General features: G+C 41.3%; 2 protein-coding genes across 5 annotated transcripts in view; one reads left to right on the forward strand and one right to left on the reverse strand.

The window, feature by feature from the left end:
- Positions 1 to 1,134: 1,134 nt before the first annotated feature.
- LOC129836528 (ADP-ribosylation factor-binding protein GGA3-like) lies at positions 1,135 to 26,770 on the reverse strand. The gene is made up of 8 exons (XM_055902838.1): positions 26,674 to 26,770; positions 26,212 to 26,339; positions 9,122 to 10,273; positions 8,924 to 9,027; positions 8,457 to 8,537; positions 8,134 to 8,271; positions 6,283 to 6,364; positions 1,135 to 2,419 (listed from the first exon to the last, which is right to left on the reverse strand). The coding sequence occupies exons 3-8, from the start codon at positions 9,195 to 9,197 to the stop codon at positions 2,403 to 2,405; spliced, it is 498 nt and encodes a 165-aa protein (XP_055758813.1). The 5' UTR covers positions 9,198 to 10,273; positions 26,212 to 26,339; positions 26,674 to 26,770; the 3' UTR covers positions 1,135 to 2,402.
- The window catches only part of LOC129836505 (uncharacterized), a 35,535-nt gene continuing 26,277 nt past the window's right edge, over positions 17,680 to 26,937 (forward strand). For 2 of the 4 annotated variants that reach the window (XM_055902791.1, XM_055902824.1), the window contains exons 1-2: positions 17,681 to 17,793; positions 26,727 to 26,809. In XM_055902791.1, the coding sequence (XP_055758766.1) occupies positions 26,737 to 26,809 (73 nt within the window). In that variant the 5' untranslated portion in view covers positions 17,681 to 17,793; positions 26,727 to 26,736. Of the gene's footprint in view, positions 17,794 to 26,726; positions 26,810 to 26,937 lie in introns of all 4 variants that reach the window. The other 2 variants (XM_055902807.1, XM_055902799.1) reach the window with 2 other exon arrangements.

A 26,937-nucleotide genomic window follows, 5' to 3' on the forward strand; every position in this document is an offset into this window, starting at 1 on the left:
TGTTAAATCCACTTCAATCCTTGTCAATGAAGGGGAGGAGACAGGCTAAATATGTATTTTTAAGTTGAGACAATTGAGACATGGATTGTGTATGTGAGGGTGAACGAGCAAGACAAAATATTTAAGTGCCTTTGAACAGGAACATTGTGTATCAGAAATCACAGATAATCATCCGACATGCGCAAAATGATTCGGTGAGAGGAAGGCAATGTGGGAGTCTGTAATTTTCGGCAATGTGGGAGTCTGTAGTTTTCGGCAATGTGGGAGTCTGTAATTTTCGGTTTATTGTCTCAGCTCTACCACAGCCACATCTTTGTGGGTTCAGACCGGTCCTCCCATCCCTGTGCTCCCTGTCAGTGGGTCCCCCACTCTTGAATGATAGATTGAAGACTGCTCCAGCTGGTCGTGCAGGGGTTAATGAGCTACAAGAACAATCTGGCTCGGATGTGACTCTCCCAGACTTCCACAATGCAGTGTTTTTCAGACGTTTCCCTCTGAGCAGTCTGGGAAAGGTTAATGACCTTAGTCTTCCGGTTTTAGAACATGCTCTCCAGTATTGGTGCACTCTCTGTGATCCCCTCTATGGTTGAATGCCAGATTGTACCATCTTATTGCATCCTCGAAAATTTTTCCTCTGTGTCCCGCCACCCACCACCCGCCAACCCCTCTTTTACGCTACTGCTACTCTCTGTTCATCATATATGCAGTCACTTTAACCATATCTACATGTACATACTACCTCAATCAGCCCGACTAACCGGTGTCTGTATGTAGCCTCGCTACTGTTTTTCACGGTCTTTTTACTGTTTTTATTTCTTTACTTACCTATTTTTTTACCTAATACCTTTTTTGAGAGCCTGTAAGTGAGCATTTCACTGTAAGGTCTACACCTGTTGTATTCTGCGAACGTGACAAATAAACTTTGATTTGATCTGTTAAAATCAAAAGTTATTGGTCACATACACGTGATTAGCAGATGTTATTGCGGGTGTAGCGAAATACTTGTGCTTCTAGCTACAGTGCAGTGCTTCTACAGTGCAGTAATATCTAACAAATTACATAACATATACCCAATACACACAAATCTAAGAGCACAGGGGAACCCAAGAGCAAACTCAGATGAGGAGACTGGGATTAAGTAACCAAGGTATTTATTGAACCACAGGGGGAAGATGGAGTGCAGGCCAGGGGAAGTTCGGGTGGGTTGCAGGAAACCAGGTGCGGAGGCTGAGGCTGGAGCGAGAGGGGTTGGGACAGGGTAGGCAGTTCCGGAGGGGAATCCAAGGGAGTAGTAGAGTGTGTAATCAAGGACAGAGTAGCAGGATGACAAGACGTGGAACTAGAGTCAGGGACCAGAGTCATAGCAGGCGGAACTGTAGCAGGGAGGAAAACAGCATCAGGCAAGAAAAACAGGATAACATGCTGTAATCGTCACAAACGGCTAGAAGCGTAGACTGACTGAGCAGAGATTACAATCTGGAAGTGGTAGGACTGAGTATTTGTAGAGGTCTTGATTGTGGAACAGGTTGCAGCTGGTGAGGATCTGCTCTGACTCCAGCACACCTGTCTCCGCCCACACAATCACACACACACGGAGAGAGAGGGAGAGTGAGAGAGTACTTGGGGAGTAGTGGCAGGTCAAGGAGACACAGGATGAGCAGTAGAGGGTGTTGCAGGAGCAGCTGTGAGACTAAGTAGGAATGAATTAAGACTATATACATATGGACGAGCGATGTCATAGCGGAACGGACTAAGATACAGTAGAATAGTATAGAATACAGTATATACATATGAGATGAGTAATGCAAGAAATGTAAACATTATTAAGTGACTATTATAGGGTAGAATAGTATAGAATACAGTATATACATATGAGATTAGTAATGCCAGATATGTAAACATTATTAAAGTGACTAGTGTTCCATTCCTTAAAGTGGCCAGTGATTTCTAGTCTATGCCTATAGGCAGTAGCCTCTAATGTGCTAGTGATGGCTGTTTAACAGTCTGATGGCCTTGAGATGGAAGCTGTTTTTCAGTCTCTTGGTCCCAGCTTTGATGCACCTGAACTGACCTCGCCTTCTGGATAATAGCGGGATGAACAGGCAGTGGCTCGGGTGGTTGATGTCCTTGATCTTTTTGGCCTTCCTGTGACATCGGGTGCTGTAGCTGTCCTGGATGGAGGGTAGTTTTCCCCGGTAATGCGTTGGACACACCACCCTCTGGAGAGCCTTGCGGTTGCGAGCGGTGCAGTTGCCGTACCAGGCGTTGATACAGCTCGACAGGATGCTTTCAATTGTGCATCTGTAATACGTTTGTCAGGGTTTTAGCTGACAAGACAAATTGCTTTAGCCTCCTGAGGTTGAAGAGGCTCTGTTGCACCTTCTTCACCACACTGTGGGTGGTTACTTCCGTACAGCACCTAAAAATTAAAAAAAGACACAACTTGTTGTATAAACTAAGGAAATGTTTAAAGATATTTGTGTAGCACTATGTTAGTGAGTGTGATATTAGTTGAGTTATACATATCCTTGGAAGCCCAGGCTTCTCCCATACCGTTTGAAAGTCTGGAGAGGTTCTTCTCAGAAATACGATAAAATGTGGTACGGATCTGCTGTTTTTATTCCTTATAACTGGAACTTCCATCAGGATCTGCTATTTTTATTCCTTATAAATGGAACTTCCATCAGGAGCTAGCCAGCTAACTAGCTACTAGTCTTTTTTAGCCACGGCTAGCAGTCTTCACCTTTTTCTCGGTCACCAGCCAGCCTTAGCTCGAACAACACCCGCCAGTCTACACAGCGCGATATCAACCCAGAGCATATTGGACTCCTCCTCTGTAGCACATCACAGGATTCCTGCCACTCTGGATCATTACACCAGATCATGGCAGCTAGCGAGCTGCAAACGAGTGGCTACTGTTAGCTAACGCCTCTGTCCCGAAGTAAGCACCAGCTAGCCTTGAGCTAGCCTCGAGCTAGGCCCATATACCAGCTAATTCTAGGGCTACAATACCTCCTTTGCTAATTGGCCTGGACCCTTTATTGTCGACACGGAGCCCCGCCGATCCATCACGACTGGACTGCCGACGTGGTCTCAACAGGCTATTCAGTTACGATGTCGCCGAAGAACCATCTACTAGCCCGCTAGCTTTTCTGAATGCTGTGTCCCCTGCTCGTCTAGTGTGGTAGTGACTACCGAACGCACCCTGACTCACCTACTGATGCCCGCAGGACTGTTTCAATAACACGGTACCTCATTTTGTTTACCTGTCGGCCCCAGCCTCGAACTCAGGTCCTGTATGTACCTAACTGACCCACTCTGCCCATTCATCGCTATTTACCCGTTGTTGTCTCAACAACTCAAGAGGGAGACACAAACACAGAGAATACTGAGGTGCTGGACAGAGGAGGCAGACTCATTGCGGCAGGTATGTTTTGAGAATATATATATTTTTTTAAATCATTCACCCAGGACTCATCCATCAACATTAAGGAATATACATTGTCAGCAACACCAGTGATTGCTTTATGCCTCTCTCTAATGTCAAAATGTCTTGTCTACTGCTGTCTTGGCCAGTTCTTATTGTTTTATTTCACTGTAGAGCCCTCAGTCCCGCTCAAAATGCCTTAGATAGCTCTCTTGTCCCACCTCATACAGATGCGGAGACCTCACCTGGCTTAACTGGTGCCACAAGATACGAAACCTTTCTCATCGTCACTCAACGCCTAGGTGTACCTCCACTGTACTCGCATCCTATTATACCATTGTCTGTACATGATGCCCTGAATCTATTCTACCACTCCCAGAAATCTGCCCCTTTTATTCTCTGTTCTCAGTTCTTATAGCCTTTAGCCGTACCCTTATCCTACTCCTCCTCTGGTGATGTAGAGGTTAATAACCTTTACTTAATACCCATCCCGGATCCGGGAGCATCCTCATCAAAAAAGCTGACTAGCATAGCCTAGCCTAACGGGACAGGGATATCATATAATATAATTTTCATGAAATCACAAGTCCAAGTCACAGCAAAGGAAAGACAAACATCTTGTGAATCCAGCCATCATTTCCGATTTTTAAAATGTTTTACAGCGAAAACACTATGTATTTCTATTAGCGAACCACAATAGCCAAAGACTCAACCGCATATTTTCACCATGTTTCTACCGCACAGGTAGCTATCACAAAACCGACCAAATAGAGATATAATTAGTCACTAACCAAGAAACAACTTCATCAGATGACAGTCTTATAACATGTTATACAATAAATGTATGTTTTGTTCGAAAATGTGCATATTTGAGGTATAGATCATAGTTTTACATTGCAGCTACCATCAAAAATATCACCAAAGCAGCCAGAATAATTACAGAGAGCAACGTGAAATACCTAAATACTCATCATAAAACATTTATGAAAAATACATGGTGTACAGCAAATGAAAGATAAACATCTTGTGAATCCAGCCAATATTTCCGATTTTTTAAAGTGTTTTACAGCGAAAACACAATATAGCATTATATTAGCTTACCACAATAGCCACACACACAAACACATTTATTCACCGCATAGATAGCATTCGCAAAAACCAGCAAAAGATATAAAATTAATCACTAACCTTGGACAACTTCATCAGATGACAGTCTTATAACATCAGGTTATACAATACACTTATGTTTTGTTCGAAAATTTGCATATTTAGAGCTGCAAACCGTGGTTATACATTGTGAAAATGTAGCAACATTTCCCCAGAATGTCAGGAGCTATTTTGGACACTCACCTAATCTGACCAAAGAACTCATCATAAACTTTACTAAAAAATACATGTTGTACAGCAAATGAAAGATACACTGGTTCTTAATGCAACCGCCGTGTTAGATTTTTAAAAATAACTTTACCATAACAAACAGCTTGCGTTATTGCGAGACAGCGCCCGCCAAAACGGCGGAGAATAGAAATAACATTTTCCACAGAAATACAAAATAACATCATAAATTGTTCTTACTTTTGCTGAGCTTCCATCAGAATCTTGTACAAGGAGTCCTATTTCCAGAATAAATCGTTGTTTGGTTTTAGAATGTCCTTTTCTCCTGTCGAATTCGCGCCACAATGCTAGCCAATGTTGATGACGTTCCCAGTTTCTCTCGACGCAAAGAACGGAAAACTCCAAGTCCCAATAAACGTTGAATAATCTGATAAAACTCGGTTGAAAAAACATACTTTACGATGTTATTATCACATGTATCAAATAAAATCAGAGCCGGAGATATTAGCCGTGTATACCGAACACTTATCAGAAGACAATATGGAGGTGCTTCGTGCGCCTAGGTAGAGAAAGGAAATTCCTGACCTGCCACTCCAAAAGCTCTTGTTCGACCTCAGATCAAGCTAGACACCCCATTCCACCTTCCACTGCCTGTTGACATCTAGTGGAAGGCGTATGAAGTGCATGCATATCGATAAATATAAGCCAGTTGAATAGGCAGGCCCTGGAACAGAGCCTCGTTTTCAGATTTTTCACGTCCTGTATGGAAGTTTGCTGCAAAATGAGTTCTGTTTTACTCACAGATATAATTCAAACAGTTTTAGAAACTTGAGACTGTTTTCTATCCAATAGTAATAATAATATGCATATATTAGTATCTGGGACAGAGTAGGAGGCAGTTCAGTATGGGCATGCAATTCATCCAAAAGTGAAAATGCTGCCCCCTATATCAAATAAGTTAACTCACATGTTTTATACCTTCGGGTCAGAAATAGGCGTTTCTGCCTTTAGGGCAATTCTCTGGGCATACCAAGTTACGAGGCAATGTCTGGATTTTACTCAGATCCAATTTAGGCAACTAACTTCACATTTCATATTTACAAAAACATTCTCTTTGATCTGGACATTTTCCACACAACGTACAATATGCAAACATTAGGCACATATTAGGAAAACTCTTAAAGTTCCAATGTTTTCGTTATAACGTTATCCTTTAACTTTTAATAACAAAACAAAAACAACATGAATTTTCATATTCTATCTATCGTCATTACCACCATTGTGGTAATGGCTGACGAAAGCTATTGTCCCAAAGTCCATTTATTGCATGTTAATGTTCGAAGGGCCGGTTATCCATAGTGAGAGGACAAAGGAATTTTGTCTGCTGCCTTAAGATTTACAATGATCCTCAAGAGGTCAAAGGTCACAATGATAGCTCATCCAACCAATCAATATGTCCAATGGGAGGGATTTTACTATTTTGGCCAATAAGATGGCAGGCCTCATGGGGTTTTGGTTACCTAAGCTGCCGTCATTGTCCTCTGTCTCTGTGGCCAGCTTAAACACAGTCCCCCTCAACTTGTCACAGTCACCGTAAAGCTCCTGAAATGAAAAAACAACACCATTAATAATATTATGTGATGACATTTCATATATGCTTCCAAAGTGTATTAACAATGTGGTTACAATAATAGACAGATTTTTCATAGCTTTTCATGATTTTTCATAGTTAAGAACACTATAACAATCTGGAAGAAAATGAAACGTATTCTTCTAGAACCAATATCACTCCCTAAAAACACAACCTTATGGAACATAGCTTTTCAGAATTCATTGATAAATTGGTCAACATGGAAAACTAAAGGCATAAATGACTTGGTAACAGAAAATACATTTATTTCCATGGCAGAATTAAAAAGTACATTTAGGCTGACCAATGTAGATAGTTTCAAATACATGCAACTTAAAAGTTACATATCACGAAATTTCGATTTGAAATCTTTTGGACAGAGTAACCTTGAGGGAATCTTATTTGAGTCAGAAAGGGATGTTAATGTGATTGGGAAGATGTACAAAACCTTGCAGAGAGCCTATCCAACTGACAATCTCATAGAAAAAATATTAACTATTGGAACCAAGACTTAAAAAGAACTGATGTTGGCACAAGATGGAGGGAAAGTTGGAGCATAACTAACGAAATTACAGTTAACCACTGTACAATGTATGCTTAATCCAATATAAATTAATGTATATAATTGATTATACAAGAGACAAAATTCATAAATTTAACAGCACAATGGCAGAGTCATGTCTTAAGTGTAGAACTCATAAAGACTCAATAATCCATGCTTTCTGGGAATTATATAAAGTCCAAATTATATGGGCGGAGCTAGAAAGTTGGCTATCAGAAGTATTACAATGTAAATTACTTTAAATCTGTCTGTCTGCATATTTCAAGACATGGCATATGGGGCATTAGTGAGATACCCAATGGCCTGAACGATTCTCTTCTCATCACTCATCTTGAAGAAGTATATACTAAAAACGTGGAACTCAATCAATCCACCACCGTTGCCTTAGTTGTCATCTAATGATTCGTTATTTAAATAGCATTGGGCGACCGAGAAAAAAAAAATTGGTACAATTTAAGACCAAGTGGCAAACAGTAATGCAGGAACTAGGGATGGGGGTGTGAGCATGCGGGTCTGGGCAGATGAGATGAACACACTGTTTGTGTGTGTCTGTAAGTTGTAGTTCGTATAAGTTTGTATTTGGAGTAAAGGAGAAAAAAAAGAAAAAACTACCTTCTGTTGTGCTGCCAGCGAACTCTTTCTATCTTCCACAAAGTTAGTCTATAAAAACGTTAGTCTATAAAAACGTTAGTCTGTATAAACGTTAGTCTATAAAAACGTTAGTCTATAAAAACATGAGTCTATAAAAACGTTAGTCTATAAAAACCTGAGTCTATAAAAACCTGAGTCTATAAAAACCTGAGTCTATAAAAACGTTAGTCTATAAAAACGTAAGTCTATAAAAACGTTAGTCTATAAAAACATGAGTCTATAAAAACCTGAGTCTATAAAAACCTGAGTCTATAAAAACAGGAGTCTATAAAAACGTTAGTCTATAAAAACATGAGTCTATAAAAACATGAGTCTATAAAACGTTAGTCTATAAAAAAAAAAGTTAGTCTATAAGAAATGAGTCTATAAAACGTTAGTCTATAAAAACGTTAGTCTATAAAAACGTTAGTCTGTAAAAAAAGTTTGTCTATAAGAAATGAGTCTATAAAACGTTAGTCTATAAAAATAGTGTCTATCTTGGAAAACAGAAGAGTACAATAGTGATAGTGAAGTAAGATGTGGACGAACTTTGATAAGCTCCTTGTCTCCATCCGTTGAGTGGTCTCCGCTGAAGTGGCTGAGCATCTCGTTGAGCAGTTTAACACTGTTGTTGACCTCCTCCAGGGTGCCGCTGCGCTTCGACGCTCTCTGCAGCCTCACCTCATCCTGAAACACAGCACACACCTGCCTTAAACCCACTGGGACACAGTGACTGACAGAGGGCCGGATTCAATCCCTTGTCGTCATTATGGTCGTCATCAACATCATTATGTTTGTGGAGCAGCTCTGTTTACACAACTACTGCCTACGTCACTGGATGCGTGTCTGTATGATGATGCATGTAGGCTAACCTCTTTGACCATGTTTTTGATGAGGCGGTTGGCCTCCTGTAGATCCTCAGGCTTTTTGCTCTTCAGAAGCTCAGCCAGTCGCTACAGAGAGAGAGAATAATAAGTCAGAGTCTCTAGTACTCTAGTCTGTTTCCCACAGTAGGGTCCAGTCACAGCAGCCAATCCCTGTGACAGATCCCAGGGCTTGAGAAAACATCTTTGATCATAGACCAACTTGAAGCTCAGAATAGCAAACATGCCAGGACCAATGAGAGAGGGTGAGATAGTCAGGACGGTTTTATAGTGTAATTGTTATTTTTATGACATAGGCATAAACTATCTAGCCTATGCTATTTGCATCCCAAAGACAGAATTCACAAACAGATTTTTTTTAAGGGAGCACAATTAACACTTTCCCCACATAGTCTGTTTCCATCGTCCGTATACAAACATCTTCCATCAAACATCATAAGAAGGAAGCATCTCACCTTGCTCTTCTCCTCGTTCTCAAACACAGGGTTCTTGGGCCGGGAGGGGGGCGACGGCATCAGTGTCTTATCCAGAGGAACCTCCGGGTCAACAGTGACAATACCTGAAAAAAGGCCACAGTTAGGAGTGCCATGGCCAAAAGTGACAAAACCAATGAAAACCTGAAATAGGGTATTTTTAAAATGCTGAAATCCTACCTTGTTTCTTCAGCATTTGATAAGCTTCACTGATCTTAGCCTCATCGGGTAAAGAGAGTGTCCAGCTGAAGAGCATATCTACCAATCTCTTCTTCACCACCTCCGACACTCTGTTACCTAGATACTGGAACAGGAACAGGGTTAATCTGGATGGATTCCATTTTAACACAGCAACACATTATAGTTACAGATCTATGGGGTCAAGGACCAACAGAAAACAGTTGATAGTGATATTATCTATTTACTTTAGGTGACACCCCTTTGATGAGTTCATTTAGAATGTCTGGAGTCATTACATTACATTAACTCTGGAGTTCATTACATTACACTGACTTCTCTATGGACATCAGTGGACAGCTCTTCCCCTCAAGGGCTCTTTGTCTGAAACCTAGTGAGCGTTAGGGTCAATTCATGAAATGGCAGAGCTAAGCAGTTTTAGTTTCGTTCTACTTGATTAGATGAAGTGTTTGGCTGCTTATTACTCTATCAAGCTTTTAAAACGTTATCACTTCTGGCATGAGATTCCCAGGCAATAAATGAGAATAATCTACTCCTTTCTGTTGTGTTTTCTAATAACTTACCCCTTTTCATTAATCTCCTCTTAGAATGGAGACAATGACATGGGGAATTTAACTTCCACTTTTGAGGAGTATTTTTATATACTCTGCTGACAAGTATTTTTCTCCTCTCATACCGGGGTAATAACGGCCTAGTGCAGTCATTTGGTGTACATTTTGAAAAAAATATTTCTATATAAAATATATGTATTTATTTATGAGTGCTGCAGAACCCTCGTCACCCCTACTTCCTGCGGCTATGTTGACATTTTGAACATTTATGGAGCGTTTGTGTATATAGGCTGGTTTCTGTGTATGTTATCACATTTTCAAATGCTTGAGTCTCAAGCATGTTATCCTGTTTCTTTTCCCATGTTTAGATACTGCTACGGAGTTTGAACCTCCTCTGCAGCTCCTCTTAGAACCTCTTCTGCAGCTCCTCTTAGAACCTCCTCTGCAGCTCCTCTTAGAACCTCCTCTGCAGCTTTAGTGCGCGCTCTGCGACCCCTTCTACGGTCGGATGCCAGATTGATGGCATGCCTCAGTATTTCTTTATCTGTTGCAGTCTGGGAGATGTGACACTTCCGTGCAGCACCTAAACAAATAAACAGACACTCAACACTAAGGAAATGTTTAAAGATGTTTGTGTTGCTAGCACTATGTTAGTGAGTGTGATATTCATTTGTACATGTGTTCTAATAGTTGAGTTATACGTAGCCTCGGAAGCTTAGGCTTCTCGCATACTATTTGAAAGTCTGGAGAAGTTCTTCTCAGAAAAACGATATAAAGTCGTAGAGTACGGCAGAGTCTAAGTGGAAAGAAGTGACACGTTGTATTTCGCATGGGTAGAGTTCCAAAGATACTCAGAGCCAATCAAATGCCAGAGCTGAATGCCAGCGCTGTACCCGCCTGCCGTCCTGTACCCGCCTCACTCTGACTTGATTATGAACCTCAGCCTGCTCTGACCCCGAGCCTGCCTACCGTCCTGTACCTGCCTGACTCTGATTGATCTGATCACGAACCTCTGCCTGCCCTCGACCTGCCTTTTGCCTGCCCCGTGTTTCTAATAAATGATCTGAGAACTGTACTATCCGCCCCCCATGTCTGCATCTGGGTCATATCTTGAGTCGTGATACTTTCCAGTTGATCTTCCTTACAACACTGTCAGAAAACATGTGCGCAAGAATGTTCCATGTCAAAGGGTGTGTGTCTTGTCCCCCAATGAATGCAAGAGCAGAAATCTGGGTGAAAAAAAACAACATACTTTTATTCGGGTGAGGACAATAGTTTGCAAGCCCTGCCACATCCGACGAGCATCAGAGCCGGTGTAATAGGATTTAATCTTAGTCTTGTATTAACGATTTGCCTGTTTGATGGTATGTCTAAGGCAGCCCCAGCTAACACACCTGACTCCAATAATCAACTAATCATGATCTTCAGTTAAAAATGCAATTAGTTTAAATCAGCTGTGTTTGGGAGGAAAGTGTGACACCAATCAGGCCTCCGAGTACTGGAATTGCCCAGGCCTGGTCTAAGGGAATAGCGGGATTTCTTAGAAGCGTCCGGATTAGTGTCCCACTCATTGAAAGCAGCAGCTCTATCCTGTAGCTCGGTGCAGATGTTGCCTGTAATCCATGGCTTTTGGTTGGGATATGTAAGTACGGTTACTGTGACTGAGGTGGTATACTCCTCAATGCCATCGGATGAATCCCGGTACATAGTCTGTGCTAGCAAAACAGTACTGTAGTGCTGTAGTCACAGCCCTGCTGGCCAAAGGGCATGAGGTGTAAGTTGTCCCTCACTCCATCCGGTGCCAATGGCAAAAGCTCTGATCCGTGAAAAAATAAAACAAATTTGATACATATGAATTTGTTGCTTTTGTGCCAGGTTCATTGTTTGGCAAAAACTGAATGCACACCTGGTTTGTTCCGAGTCTGACTCAGCCAAAATATTTTTGGTGGAGCCTTTGTACACTGAATAAAAATATAAACGCAACATGTAAAGTGTTGGTCCCATGTTTCATGAGATGAGGAGTATTTCTGTCTGTAATAAAGCTCTTTTGTAAGGAAAAACGAATTCTGATTGGATGGGCCTGTCTCCCCAGTGGGTGGCTGGCTGCCAAGTGGGTGGGCCTGGGCCAAGTGACCTCCCAGGCCCACCCATGTTTGCACCCCTGCCCAGTCATGTGAAATCCATAGATTAGGGCCTAATGAATTTATTTCACTTGACTGATTTCCTAATATGAACTGTAACTCAGTAAAATCTTTGAAATTGTTGAATATTTTTATTTTTTATTTTATTTTATCGTGAACAAAAATATGAATATTTATATGGAAACTAAAATTCACACGTTTTGCCAAAATTTGGTACATTAAGTAAAGTATCCAGAGTTCTTGTTCGAACTGCTCAAAAACTTGTTGTTCAATGTCTACACAAACGCGCCAATTACGTTAAAATGAATTCATATGTTGAAGTACTGTTCTGAAGATGTTGAAGGGTCAAGATAGGCTACATGACCGTTACTTTTTCATCCGAATACATGCAGGTTTGTTTATCACTGTAAAAGTCTCAATTAATATTGGCACAAATTAAAATGAACATTAATAAAGTCAATTTTGACCATACACGGCTATGTCGCTTTATGTTTTGCTGGGAATAGGAATAGGGCAGTTGGCTGTGTAGTTATTGTCGAAAACACAATAATTTACATTGACTATTTAATAATACTATGTATTAACCTTTTACTGCATTGGGCTAAATCAGGGTCACACTGTCACGTTCTGACCTTAGTTCCTTTGTTATGTCTTTATTTTAGTTTGGTCAGGGCGTGAGTTGGGGTGGGCATTCTATGTTGTTTTTCTATGTTTTGTTCTATTGTTCTATTTCTATGTGTTTGGCCTAGTATGGTTTTCAATCAGAGGCAGGTGTCAGTCGTTGTCTCTGATTGGGAGCCATATTTAGGTAGCCTGTTTTTCATTGTGTTTGGTGATTATAATTTGTATCCTGTGTTAGTGTTTTCACCATACGGGACTGTTTCGGTTGTTTGTATTTTTGTTATTTTGTTCAGTGTTCGGTTGGTTTATTAAATTATATCATTATGGACACTTACCACGCTGCACATTGGTCTGATCCTTGCTACTCCTCCTCAGAAGAGGAATTCCGTTACACACACAGTGTGTTTATTGGTAGTATTAAACAAATCTACTATGAAAGAAACGTATACACCTCACACACATGGTTATTTATGGGCTTTAAAAAAAAGAAGAAACCTTTACCATGTCAGATATAGAGTTGAAATGTATTCCATTTTTAGTTTGCATCCCAATATAACACTTTACAGTGCATTCGAAAAGTATTCAGACTTTTTCCACATTTGTTACGTTACAGCCTTATTCTAAAATTGATAAAATAGTTTCCCCCCCTTATCAATCTACACACCATACCCCATAATGAAAAAGCAAAAACTGTTTTTTAGAAATGTTTGAAAATTTATAAAACTGACATATCACATTTAGACCCTTTACTCAGTACTTTGTTGAAGCACTTCTGGCAGCGATTACAGCCTCGAGTCTTCTTGGGTATGACGCTACAAGCTTGGCACACCTGTATTTGGGGAGTTTCGCCCATTCTTCTCTGCAGATCCTCTCAAGCTCTGTCAGGTTGGATGGGGTGTGTCGCTGCACAGATATTTTCAGGTCTCTCCAAAGATGCTCTATTGGTTTCAAGTCCGGGCTCTGCCTGGGACACTCAGGACATTCAGAGATTTGTCCCGAAGCCACTCCTGCGTTGTCTTGGCTGTGTGCTTTTAATCATAGTCCAGTTGGAAGGTGAACCTTCACCCCAGTCTGTGGTCCCGAGAGCTCTGAAGCAGGTTTTCATCAAGGATTTCGTCGTTCGTCTTTCCCTCGATCCTAACTAGTATATCAGTCCCTGGCGCTGAAAAACATCCCCACAGCATGATGATCCCACCACCATGCTTCACCATAGGGATGGTGCCAGGTTTCCTCCAGACGTGACGCTTGGCATTCAGGCCAAAGAGTTCAATCTTGTTTTCATCAAACCAGAGAATCTTGTTTCTCATGGTCTGAGAGTCTTTAGGTGCCTTTTGGCAAACTACAAGCAGGCTGTCATGTGCTTTTTACTGAGGAGTGGCTTCCGTCTGGCCACTCTACCATAGTGAAGCTCTGCAGAGATGGTTGTCCTTCTGGAAGGGTTTTCCATCTCCACAGAGGAACTCTAGAGCTCTGTCAGAGTGACCATCGGGTTATTGGTCACCTCCCATACCATACCCTTCTCCCCTGATTGCTCCCTTCCCCAGATCTATGCCTTGACACAATCATGTCTCGGAGCTCTGCAGACAATTCCTTCGACCTCGTGGCTTGGTTTTTGCTCTGACATGCACTGTCAACTGTGGAACCTTATATAGACAGGTATGTGCCTTTCCAAATAATGTCCAATCAATTGAATTTACCACAGGTGGACTCCAATCAAGATGTAGAAACATCTCAAGGATGATCAATGGAAACAGGATGCACCTGAGCTCAATTTCGAGTATCATAGCAAAGGGGCTGAATACATATTTATCTTTTTTTAAATATATATATATATATATAAATGTGCAACATTTTCTAAAAACCTGTTTCCACTTTGTCATTTTGAGGTATTGTGTGTATATTGATGAGAAAAATAAATAATTTAACAAATCTTAGAATAAGGCTGTAAAGTAACATAATGTGCAAAAAGGGAAGGGGTCTGAATACTTTCCAAATGCACTGTACAGTCGTGGCCAAAAGTTTTGAGAATGACACAAATATGAATTTCCACAAAGTTTGCTGCTTCAGTGTCTTTAGATATTTTTGTCAGATGTTACTATGGAATACTGAAGTATAATTACAAGCCTTTCATAAGTGCTTTTATTGACAATTACATGAAATTGATGCAAAGAGTCAATATTTGCAGTGTTGACCCTTATTTTTCAAGACCTCTGCAATCCGCCCTGGCATGCTGTCAATTAACTTTTGGGCCACATCCTGACTGACGGCAGCCCATTCTTGCATAAGCAATGCTTGGAGTTTGTCAGAATTTGAGGGGTTTTGTTTGTCCACCCGCCTCTTGTGGATTGACCACAAGTTCTCAATGGGATTAAGGTCTGGGGAGTTTCCTGGCCATGGACCCAAAATATCGATGTTTTGTTCGCCGAGCCACTTAGTTATCACTTTTGCCTTATGGTAAGGTGCTGGAAAAGGCATTGTTCGTCACCAAACTGTTCCTGGATGGTTGGGAGAAGTTGCTCTCGGAGGATGTGTTGGTACCATTCTTTATTCATGGCTGTGTTCTTAGGCAAAATTGTGAGTGAGCCCACTCCCTTGGCTAAGAAGCAACCCCACACATGAATGGTCTCAGGATGCTTTACTGTTGGCATGACACAGGACTGATGGTAGTGCTCACCTTGTCTTCTCCGGACAAGCTTTTTTCCGGATGCCCCAAACAATCGGAAAGGGGATTCAACCTCTGAAAATGACTTTACCCCAGTCCTCAACAGTCCAATCCCTTTACCTTTTGCAGAATATCAGTCTGTCCCTGATGTTTTTCCTGGAGAGAAGTGGCTTCTTTGCTGCCCTTCTTGACACCAGGCCATCCTCCAAAAGTCTTCGCCTCACTGTGCGTGCAGATGCACTCACACCTGCCTGCTGCCATTCCTGAGCAAGCTCTATACTGGTGGTGCCCCGATCCCGCAGCTGAATCAACTTTAGGAGACGGTCCTGGCGCTTGCTGGACTTTCTTGGGCGCCCTGAAGCCTTCTTCACAACAATTGAACCGCTCTAAAGTTCTTGATGATCCGATAAATGGTTGATTTAGGTGCAATCTTACTGGCAGCAATATCCTTGCCTGTGAAGCCTTTTTTGTGCAAAGCAATGATGACGGCACGTGTTTCCTTGCAAGTAACCATGACTGACAGAGGAAGAACAATGATTCCAAGCACCACCCTCCTTTTGAAGCTTCCAGTCTGTTATTCGAACTCAATCAGCATGACTGAGTGATCTCCAGCCTTGTCCTCGTCAACACTCACACCTGTGTTAACGAGAGAATCACTGACATGATGTCAGCTGGTCCTTTTGTGGCAGGGCTGAAATGCAGTGGAAATGTTTTTTGGGGATTCAGTTCATTTGCATGGCAAAGAGGGACTTTGAAATGAATTGCAATTAATTTGATCACTCTTCATAACATTCTGGAGTATATGCAAATTTCCATCATACAAACTGAGGCAGCAGACTTTGTGAAAATGTATATTTGTGTCATTCTCAAAACATTTGGCCACGACTGTATATACATCACAGAAGACTGAAATATAAAAAAAACACCAGATTTTCATCGTTTGTAATAAATTGTTTAATTATGAAAAAGATGAATAATATTTCACCCATGAGGCCACTAGACGGCGATTTGGTTATTTGACTGCAGGAAAGGGATTTATTAACTGCAAAATTCCCAGACTGCGACTGAATATTTTCTATCTCGTGCAAGTGCCGCATTGGTGCCAAGGGAAAGGGGTGGCGTTGTATTTCAATATTTCTTTCCAGTCAGAATGTCAATCACATTTTACGCACAGTTGACTACCTTTTGAAGGGGGCTACGGTCTTTATTGTAGCAGACACTACAATTTGTTTGTTTCAATCAATGACTGGGAAATTTTCTACCTTGATATTTGTTCAATGAATAGAAAAGTTAATATACAGTGCCTTCAGGAAGTATGCATACCCCTTTACTTGTTCCACATTTTGTTGTGTTACAGCCTGATTTCAAAATTGATTGTGTGTTTTTTTCTCTCACCATCTACACAAAATACCCCATAATGACCAAGTGAATACGTGTTTTTATACATTTTTGCAAATGTATGGAAAATGAAACACATAAATATCTCATTTGCATAAGTATTCACACCCCTGAGTCAATACTTTGTAGAAACACATTTGGCAGCGATTACAGCTCTGAGTCTTTCTGGGTCTCCAATAGCTTTCCACACCTGTATTGTGCTTTATCTCGCAATTTTGCCCAATGTTATTCGATTTATTTTTTTTGGGTTGTTGATCTTTGCTAGACAAAAAAATGCAGGTCTTGCCGTAGATGTAAGTCAAAACTACAACTCGGCCTCTCAGGTCCATTCACTGTCTTTTTGGTAAGCAACTCCAGTGTAGATTTTGCCTTGTGTTTTAGATTATTGTCATTCTGAAAGCAGAGTGAAACAGGTTTTCCTCTAGGATTTTGCCTGTGCTTGGCGCCATTCCATTTACTTTCTATCCTGAAAAACTCTCCAGTCCTTAACGACTACAAACATACCATAACATGATAAAGCCATCCCTATGCTTCAAAATATGGAGAGTGGTACTCAGTAATGTGTTGTATTGGATTTGCCCAAAGATAACACTTTGTATTCAAGACAAAAAGTGAATTGCTTTGCCACATTCTTTGCAGTATGACTTTGGTGCCTTGTTGTAAACAGGATTCATGTTTTGGAATATTTTTTATTCTGTACAGGCTTCTTTCTTTTCACTCAGCCAATTAGGTTAATATTGTGGAGAGTAACTACAATGTTGTTAATCCCTCCTCAGTTAAACAGTATTACTGCACACAGAGTGAGTCCATGCAACTTGTTATGTGACTTGTTAAGCACATTTTTACTCCTGGATGTATTTAAGCTTACCTTAACAAAGGGGTTGAATACTTATTGACTCAAGACATTTCATCTTTTCATTTTTTATTAATTTATTTGTCAAAATTTCGAAAAGTATAATTCCACTTTGACATTATGGTGATTTGTGTGTTTTTTTAAAATACATTTTTACCAGGCAAGTCAGTTAAGAACAAATTCTTATTTTCAATGACGGCCTAGGAACAATGGGTTAACTGCCTGTTCAGGGGCAGAACGACAGATTTGTACCTAGGAATTAAAGGGGTGTCAATACTTTCTGAAGGCACGTACAGTAATTGACACGTCAATTGACACGTAATAGCGAAAGCGAAAGTAGCGAAACAGCCTGTTGCATGTCAATTTTGCAATCTTTATCAGATCTTTCGACACCTTCTAAACGTCAACAGCCTGTAGGGGTTTGCGAGGTAAGATTTTTACGTTTTCCTTGTCTGTAGACTGTTTTGTTTTTCTGAGTAAATATTCTTAATTGTTGCTCATTGATATTGTTTTATAAATTTGAAAAATAAATGTTAGTGTGTTCGAGACACAATTATTTGTATGTGCAACTTTTTAAAAGTTGACCCTGCCTACAGTACACTACATGGAGGATTTGAGAATAACTAGGTTGCCTGCATGTGGGTTGTTGTGAGTTATATGCAACTGACAGTGGCTACTCAAAACCATTATGGGTAACGTTAGGCTATCCTTCACGAGGAGTAGATTTTTGAGGTACGGTTACTAGTAATGTTTCTTTGCTTAGGGCTAATATTACCCTCAAAATACATGGTGGACTTTCCCTAGTCGAACAGGCTATACCACCTCTTATCTATTTGCACAGTAAAAGAGAAAGTTCGGAGTCCTTTTGTGTTATCATACATTTTGGCGCTTTCTCCACATGTCAAGTATACTATATGGAATTGCTTGTTCGTTTTTTTTCCCAAACCACAACCACGTGAAGTGCTGAGTCCATAAACTGAATTATAGTTATAGAACTTCCTTCTCCTTTACTTCCCCTTTACTCAACTGCGATTCTACTGCAAAATGTATTCAATAACTGGTTGGTTTACTCCAGATAAAAAATGTTTTCTATTAACATTACACCCATACAATGTCTAGTTTATTAAAAAAGGAATTGATAATTGCATCACAACCATCTGGGAACGCAAAGGTGCAAGGCAGTACACTCTATATATCACAATGACAAATATGTCATTAAAAAAATATATACAGTACTATCAAAGACCAGGTGGAGTACAAAGACTGCTAAAGAAAAAATTGAAGAGAAGGGTACTGCACATTTGTCTCTCGATTGTTCCATACATCTGAGCATCCGTAGGCCTATTTTATGCGTCACTAGGGAGAAAAGAAAATCCCTTATTCTCCCATTGCAGCTGTTTATTCCTATTCTTCAGCTGCATTGGCTCTAGAAGCAATGAGGATATGTAGACCTACCACCTCCTGCCGTTGTGCCCTTGACCAAGGCACTTAGCCCCCCACATAGAACTGCACTGTTAATCACATGTCAACATGTGGTTAACCCTCCATCTGGAGAGCTCCTGGCTTTTTCAACATTACAACCAAATACTTTTGTCTTTATAAAAGAATTCCCTCATTCAATAAATCAGGGATCAAATGGATAAGGTAGGCTACTTCAAAGGTATCTAACTAGACATGTTTATATATACGGCATAAATATTCATGTTTCGGGGGAGATCTATGCACAGCAAGTTATTTGTCAATTAGGCTATTCTTCAAATATTTTTGTTACGTTGTCGCAATTACATGGCTACTGTTTAATTGAGGAGAATTCCCGTTTTCCAACAGTGCAGATCTATTTAGGCTCGACAGTGCGGGTGGAAAGGCAACAACGGAACTAATGCTTAGATAGCGATAGTTAACTAGCGAGATAACTGCTACAAGTTATGTTTTAAATTGGTGATCTAGTTAATCCGTCATTATTTTATACCTGCTGCTGAAATGTCTCGCTCTCTCTCCTCGGGCAATGGACCACTCACACTGGCACACACCACAGACATGCACTGAAGGGTCATTCCGATAATGGCTGATATGTCGTTTTTTAATTGATTGATCATATTTAAAAGTGTGCTTTCATGAATTACGTTAACAACAATTATGAAAGAAATTTCCATGACTTTTCATTTCCTTACAAACAGTGGCAGAGCTAGAGTTTTCTACATGGTGTGGCCAGGGGGGGGGGGGGGGGGGGGGCAAGGCTACTTCAGGGGGTCCATAGACCATGACAGAAAATGAGTGTGTAACCCTAACCTGGCGGTTAAGGAGCATGAATGAATCCTATGATTGCTGATTAGAGGTAGAAGTGATAATTCACTTAACCCAGAGTTCTTCAATGTGGCAGATAGTGTGGTCCAAAAGGGTTACCTCACTAGAATTTTTTAACATACTATGAATAGTCAGTGTCTCTACCTCAGAACTGCAGATCAATTTCTTTATTTCTCTCTCTCACACACACACACTGTACTGTACTCACATACTGGAGAGACTTGGATCACTCTGTTTTCATGAATATATCATCTGGGTCTATATGTGTTGAACATCAAAATATTTTCAGAAAATAAAGCACCCTGGAGATAAGATAGCATTTGTGTGTTAAATAAATTGCATAGTTTATTTACAAAAAAGGAAATTTACAAAAAAAACACACTGCAATTTGACATACCAGGTATCAAGCAGAAATGGACTTGAAAAATGAAAATCATTTTGGTTTCCATCAATATTACAAACGTGCAGTATCATATTTATGCTAATATATATTATGTTAACTAATAGCAAAGACAAGTTTTGGAATTGGCCTAATCAAGACCAAATGAAATCTGTGTGACATCATACCCTTTGGATTTATAATGTTAGAATGCCAGTGTACTAGCTAGTACACAGTGCAGGTTTTAATCATGACCAGCCTAAGTGCCAAATTATCCTAGGTAGATTTAAAACAGCATAATTCTGCGGTTCTGGTGAGAACTGGCAAAATGTTTCACAAAGTCATCCATGTTGAGGGAGCGTGCCTCCTTGGCTCAACACGGAGAATTCTGAGGTGACTTTTTATTTTTTTATTTACCCTTTATTTAACCAGGTAGGCAAGTTGAGAACAAGTTCTCATTTACAATTGCGACCTGGCCAAGATAAAGCAAAGCAGTTCGACACATACAACAACACAGAGTTACACATGGAGTAAAACAAACATACAGTCAATAATACAGTAGAAAAATAAGTCTATATACAATGTGAGCAAATGAGGTGAGATAAGGGAGGTAAAGGCAAAAAAAGGCCATGGTGGCAAAGTAAATACAATATAGCAAGTAAAACACTGGAATGGTAGATTTGCAGTGGAAGAATGTGTAAAGTAGAAATAGAAATAATGGGGTGCAAAGGAGCTAAATAAATAAATACAGTAGGGGAACAGGTAGTTGTTTGGGCTAAATTATAGATGGGCTATGTACAGGTGCAGTAATCTGTGAGCTGCTCTGACAGCTGGTGCTTAAAGCTAGTGAGGGAGATAAGTGTTTCCAGTTTCAGAGATTGTTGTAGTTCGTTCCAGTCATTGGCAGCAGAGAACTGGAAGGAGAGGCGGCCAAAGGAGGAATTGGCTTTAGGGGTGACCAGAGAGATATACTTGCTGGAGCGCGTGCTACAGGTGGGTGCTGCTATGGTGACCAGCGAGCTGAGATAAGGGGGGACTTTACCAAGCAGGGTCTTGTAGATGACCTGGAGCCAGTGGGTTTGGCGATGAGTATGAAGCGAGGGCCAGCTAACGAGAGCGTACAGGTCGCAGTGGTGGGTAGTATATGGGGCTTTGGTGACAAAACAGATGGCACTGTGATAGACTGCATCCAATTTATTGAGTAGGGTATTGGAGGCTATTTTGTAAATGACATCGCCGAAGTCGAGGATCGGTAGGACGGTCAGTTTTACGAGGGTATGTTTGGCAGCATGAGTGAAGGATGCTTTGTTGCGAAATAGGAAGCCAATTCTAGATTTAACTTTGGATTGGAGATGTTTGATGTGAGTCTGGAAGGAGAGTTTACAGTCTAACCAGACACCTAGGTAGTTGTAGTTGTCCACATATTCTAAGTCAGAACCGTCCAGAGTAGTGATGCTGGATGGGCGGGCAGGTGCAGGCAGTGATCGGTTGAAGAGCATGCATTTAGTTTTACTTGTATTTAAGAGCAGTTGGAGGTCACGGAAGGAGAGTTGTATGGCATTGAAGCTCGTCTGGAGGGTTGTTAACACAGTGTCCAAAGAAGGGCCAGAAGTATACAGAATGGTGTCATCTGCGTAGAGGTGGATCAGAGACTCACCAGCAGCAAGAGCGACATCATTGATGTATACAGAGAAGAGAGTCGGCCCAAGAATTGAACCCTGTGGCACCCCCATAGACTGCCAGAGGCCCGGACAACAGGCCCTCCGATTTGACACACTGAACTCTATCAGAGAAGTAGTTGGTGAACCAGGCGAGGCAATCATTTGAGAAACCAAGGCTATCGAGTCTGCCGATGAGGATGTGGTGATTGACAGAGCCGAAAGCCTTGGCCAGGTCAATGAATACGGCTGCACAGTATTGTTTCTTATCGATGGCGGTTAAGATACCGTTTAGGACCTTGAGCGTGGCTGAGGTGCACCCATGACCAGCTCTGAAACCAGATTGCATAGCGGTGAAGGTGCGGTGGGATTCGAAATGGTCGGTAATCTGTTTGTTGACTTGGCTTTCGAAGACCTTAGAAAGGCAGGGTAGGATAGATATAGGTCTGAAGCAGTTTGGGTCAAGAGTGTCCCCCCCTTTGAAGAGGGGGATGACCGCAGCTGCTTTCCAATCTTTGGGAATCTCAGACGACACGAAAGAGAAGTTGAACAGGCTAGTAATACGGGTTGCAACAATTTCGGCAGATAATTTTAGAAAGAAAGGGTCCAGATTGTCTAGCCCGGCTGATTTGTAGGGGTCCAGATTTTGCAGCTCTTTCAGAACATCAGCTGACTGGATTTGGGAGAAGGAGAAATGGGGAAGGCTTGGGCGAGTTGCTGTGGGGGGTGCAGTGCTGTTGACCGGGGTAGCGGTAGCAAGGTGGAAAGCATGGCCAGCCGTAGAAAAATGCTTATTGAAATTCTCAATTATAGTGGATTTATCGGTGGTGACAGAGTTTCCTATCCTCAGTGCAGTGGGCAGCTGGGAGAAGGTGTTCTTATTCTCTATGGACTTTACAGTGTTCCAGAACTTTTTTGGAGTTTGTGTTGCAGGAAGCAAATTTCTGCTTGGCTTTCCTAACTGCTTGTGTATATTGTTTTCTAACTTCCCTGAAAAGTTGCATATCACGGGGGCTGTTCGATGCTAATGCAGAACGCCATAGGATGTTTTTGTGTTGGTTAAGGGCAGTCAGGTCTGGAGAGAACCAGTTCTGGTTCTAAATATCTTGAAAGGGGCATGCTTATTTAAGATGGTGAGGAAGGCATTTAAAAAAAATAACCAGGCATCCTCTACTGACGGGACGAGATCAATATCCTTCCAGGATACCCTGGCCAGGTCGATTAGAAAGGCCTGCTCGCTGAAGTGTTTCAGGGAGCGTTTGACAGTGATGAGTGGAGGTCGTTTGACCGCTGACCCATTACGGATGTAGGCAATGAGGCAGTGATCGCTGAGATCTTGGTTGAAAACAGCAGAGGTGTATTTAGAGGGCAAGTTGGTTAGGATGATATCTATGAGGGTGCCAGTGTTTACGGCTTTGGGGTGGTCCCTGGTAGGTTCATTGATCATTTGTGTGAGATTGAGGTCATCAAGCTTAGATTATAGGATGGCTGGGGTGTTAAGCATGTCCCAGTTTAGGTCACCTAGCAGCACGAGCTCTGAAGATAGATGGGGGGCAATCAGTTCACATATGGTGTCCAGAGCACAGCTGGGGGCAGAGGGTGGTCTATAGCAGGCGGCAACAGTGAGAGACTTGTTTTTAGAGAGGTGGGTTTTTAAAAGTAGAAGTTCAAATTGTTTGGGTACAGACCTGGATAGTAGGACAGAACTCTGCAGGCTATCTCTGCAGTAGATTGCAACACCGCCCCCTTTGGACGTTCTATCTTGTCTGAACATTTTTTAGTTAGGGATGGAGATTTCAGAGTTTTTGGAGGTTTTCCTAAGCCAGGATTCAGACACGGCTAGGACATCCGGGTTGGCAGAGTGGGCTAAAGAGTGAATAAAACGATAAAATAGCTTCAAGGTATAATGTACAGACAAAGGTATGGTAGGATGTGAATACAGTGGAGGTAAACCTAGGCATTGAGTGATGATGAGAGAGATATTGTTGAAACCAGGTGATGTCATCGCATGTGTGGGTGGTGGAACTGAAATGTTGGATAAGGTATAATGAGCAGGGCTAGAGGCTCTACAGTGAAATAAGCCAATAAACACTAACCAGAACAGGAATGGACAAGGCATATTGACATTAAAGAGAGGCATGCTTAGCCGAGGGAGTAGTGAGGTTGGTTGGGGTCACGGCGATTCAGACAGCTAGCCGGGCCATGGGTAGCAAGCTGGCAGAGGATGGAGGTCTGTTTTTAGCCACCTTGTGCGTTTCCGTCGGTAGATTAGTGGGGTTCCGTGTGGTAGAGGGGACCAATCCAATTGGCAAAATAGATATAGTTATAGTTGCCCAAGAAAATTGTCCGATAGACCTATTCAGAATTAACCTGTCATCAACCATTGTTGTCCTAAGGTGGGTTTTATTCAGTTTTACAGCTGAGAACCTTCTCTCGCAAGAAGCACTGCTGACTGGTGTAACAACAGAAATCTTACAAAGTCAAAATAGCTCATGGAAGGTTCTAGAAGGTTCTAGAAACACAACAAAGTCAAGGAGAGTAGACGGTCTGTCCCTTCCACTTTTCTCTCTCCTATCAAGAAGCCGCTTGGTTTGATGAACCTCATGTTTGAGGTCCTCTAAATCTGACTCAAAGGTCTGAACAAAGGCAAACAGGCTCCTCAATCAAGAATGTTGTACTCTTTGGGTTGAAAGACTGGACCCCTTGCATTATCTCGCAATTCTTCTTTGAAAAACGCCTCTGCAGCTCAGCTGTGAGACTGTCAAGCACCTGATAAAAGATAGCTCTTTGGAAGCTCTCACCATCACTTTGGTCACAATTTTTCTGTCCTACGGTGCTCTTCAACAATGAGTCATGAAATCGTAAGCTGTCTTTTCCACACTGTTTGTACACTTATTTTGCAGTGCTCTGCAATCTCTTCAACCTCTTTCCATAGTTCTCCAAAGTAGCCCTCACTTCTGTAGTCCTGTAGTGTGTCTGTAAGGGCACCTACTAGATCCACAGCCCTTGCTAGGTCAAGAGAGCTTGATTGGAGCATGTCAGAAAGACATTTGGCATCACCAAGCACTTTACAAAAGACAACCAAAAGCCCTATGACATGTAAATCTATCTGAGAAAGAAGGCCCCTTGCCTCCACTAATCTATCACCACTATTTTCAAGTGTGATATCCTGTAGCACTCTCAGAACTGCTGGAAGCCTGTCCCTCAGATTACGGCATGCCATGTATCTGCATGCCCACCTTACATCCGTAAGTCTCTGTAGTCCCCTGGGCTGCTGATATGGATACAACTCTTTCTGAACTACAAGCCACTTGAGATGAACGTACGAGCCAGATACAGAGTTATAAAGCCTCTGCAGGAGAGCAAAAAAGTGAACTGCCTCAGGCACTGATTTTACAGCATTTACAAGAACGAAATTCAAACAATGTGCATTACAGTGGACACAGAATGCAAATCTTGCACTGTTTTTAATCCGTGCAGACACACCAGAATGCTTTCCGCTCATGACGGATGCACCGTCATAGCCTTGCCCCACAAGATTATTTCTGTAGTCCAGACCATGTTTTTCAAGGCAATCAATTATCATTTTTGTGAGCCCTGCTGCATCTAAGCTTTCAGCTGACTGAAAGTGTAAAAAGCTTTCGTGGATGGCCCCTTTGTAATTGAACCTCACAACTAAAGACATTTGTTATTTTTTCTTCAAATCTTTGTTTTCATCTGCAATTACACTAAAAACGTAACTTTCTTTTACTTCTCTTATTATTTCACTTTGTACCGTCTCATCTAAGCCCTCAAGAACTTCCTTCTGGATTTGGTGGCTTGTGGACTTAGCATTGCCACATGCATTCATCTTTTTCTCTTTGAGACGATCATGCTTTGCTGTTTCTTCTAAGATTGTCAAAACATTACCCTTGTTGTGAGAGTCATCAGACTCTCGATTACCTCTCCGCACTATATTTTGAGTGGCAGTTAATAGGAGCACATCTGCAGTTGTTTTAATGTAAGTACAGTTTTCCTCCACTTTCTTTTTTCGGTCCTCATTTTTGACATCTAACATTGATGAGTTCCTGTCAATATCCCTTTTATACTGATTCCAAGCATACATAGCATTGATATGATGCTCTGCCTTCGAATGGAGCTTAAACCCAGAATCTTTAAACGGCTCCTTTTTCCAGTTACAAAAACCTGACTGTGATGTGAAGGCAGATTCAGGTGTATTGGGCAAAGAAAAACTGCCTACAGGCGAAACAATAAATAAAACCTTGATTTACAGAATATTCAATCCATGAATTGTCCTTATACCAGGAGCTGTTGAAAGCCCTTTTCCTAGTACCATGCTGAGTTCTGGGAAATGTTTTCAAACACGGCTGTACAGGATCTGGATCTTGAAATACACATGAAACAATGTCATATCTCTATGGAAATGTATAATTAAGGGAGCCATAAGATTAAATACTAACAGCTGCTAGCTAAAATGAGTAGTTTGAAGTATAGTCCTGGCCTACCATTGGTTCCTTTTGGAACAGCATATCTGGTGGTTGATGCAGTTGGGAGGGGCCCGGTGACATTCATGGCAGCTCTGGCTCACTGTCTTGCTCGGAGCCAGATGTTTCTGTGTCATCCCTTGGTACATCTATTGCATTAAAATAAGAAAATAATAAATTAAGAACCATTCGTGTGTAATCACAATAAAAATGGCACAGCCATCAAAACAAGAACACATATGAATCAACAACCAACATTTTAAAGTGAGGCTTAATCTGACAGAATGATCTATTACAAGCTGAATTTAAACTTAGACTGACTGCCTGGTAGATGCTCTGCCCTGGTGGTGGTAGACTGGATCCTTGTGAAGACTCTGACTAGCCTCAGCTGGGGAGCTGCTTTCTGCTGCTTTTTTTGCAGTCCGGCGCGATTTTGAGTGACAGACAGTGTATAAAGCTACCTCACGGGGTCTAGAGACTTACCTCATACTGCTGTGACAAGTGTTGTCATTGTACATTTCTCTCTTCCTACTCAGGAATCCAAAGATGACTTCAGCTACCAGCTTCCTGTTTGTTGCGATCCATTTAGCCTGTATCAGAGCTGGAAATTCCTCTGAGTGTAAGTTGTGCCGTGAATTCCATAATAATGGTTATAAAATGTTATATACAAAAATACAACAATGTATTTATTGTTTTCAGCAGATTATTAACTTTGTGGTTTGGAAGAACTGTATATAATTTTTTACT

This window comes from Salvelinus fontinalis, chromosome 3 (assembly GCF_029448725.1).
Source record: "Salvelinus fontinalis isolate EN_2023a chromosome 3, ASM2944872v1, whole genome shotgun sequence".
NCBI lineage: Eukaryota > Metazoa > Chordata > Actinopteri > Salmoniformes > Salmonidae > Salvelinus > Salvelinus fontinalis.

Bases quoted from the DNA above. Each gene is read 5' to 3' on its own strand.
- LOC129836528 (XM_055902838.1), bottom strand. From the start codon at position 9,197: ATGCTCTTCAGCTGGACACTCTCTTTACCCGATGAGGCTAAGATCAGT. The intron at 9,028-9,121 runs GTAGGATTTCAG...GCCTTTTTTCAG, and splicing joins TCAAATGCTGAAGAAACAAG to GTATTGTCACTGTTGACCCG. The intron at 8,538-8,923 runs GTGAGATGCTTC...CTCTCTCTGTAG, and splicing joins AGAACGAGGAGAAGAGCAAG to CGACTGGCTGAGCTTCTGAA.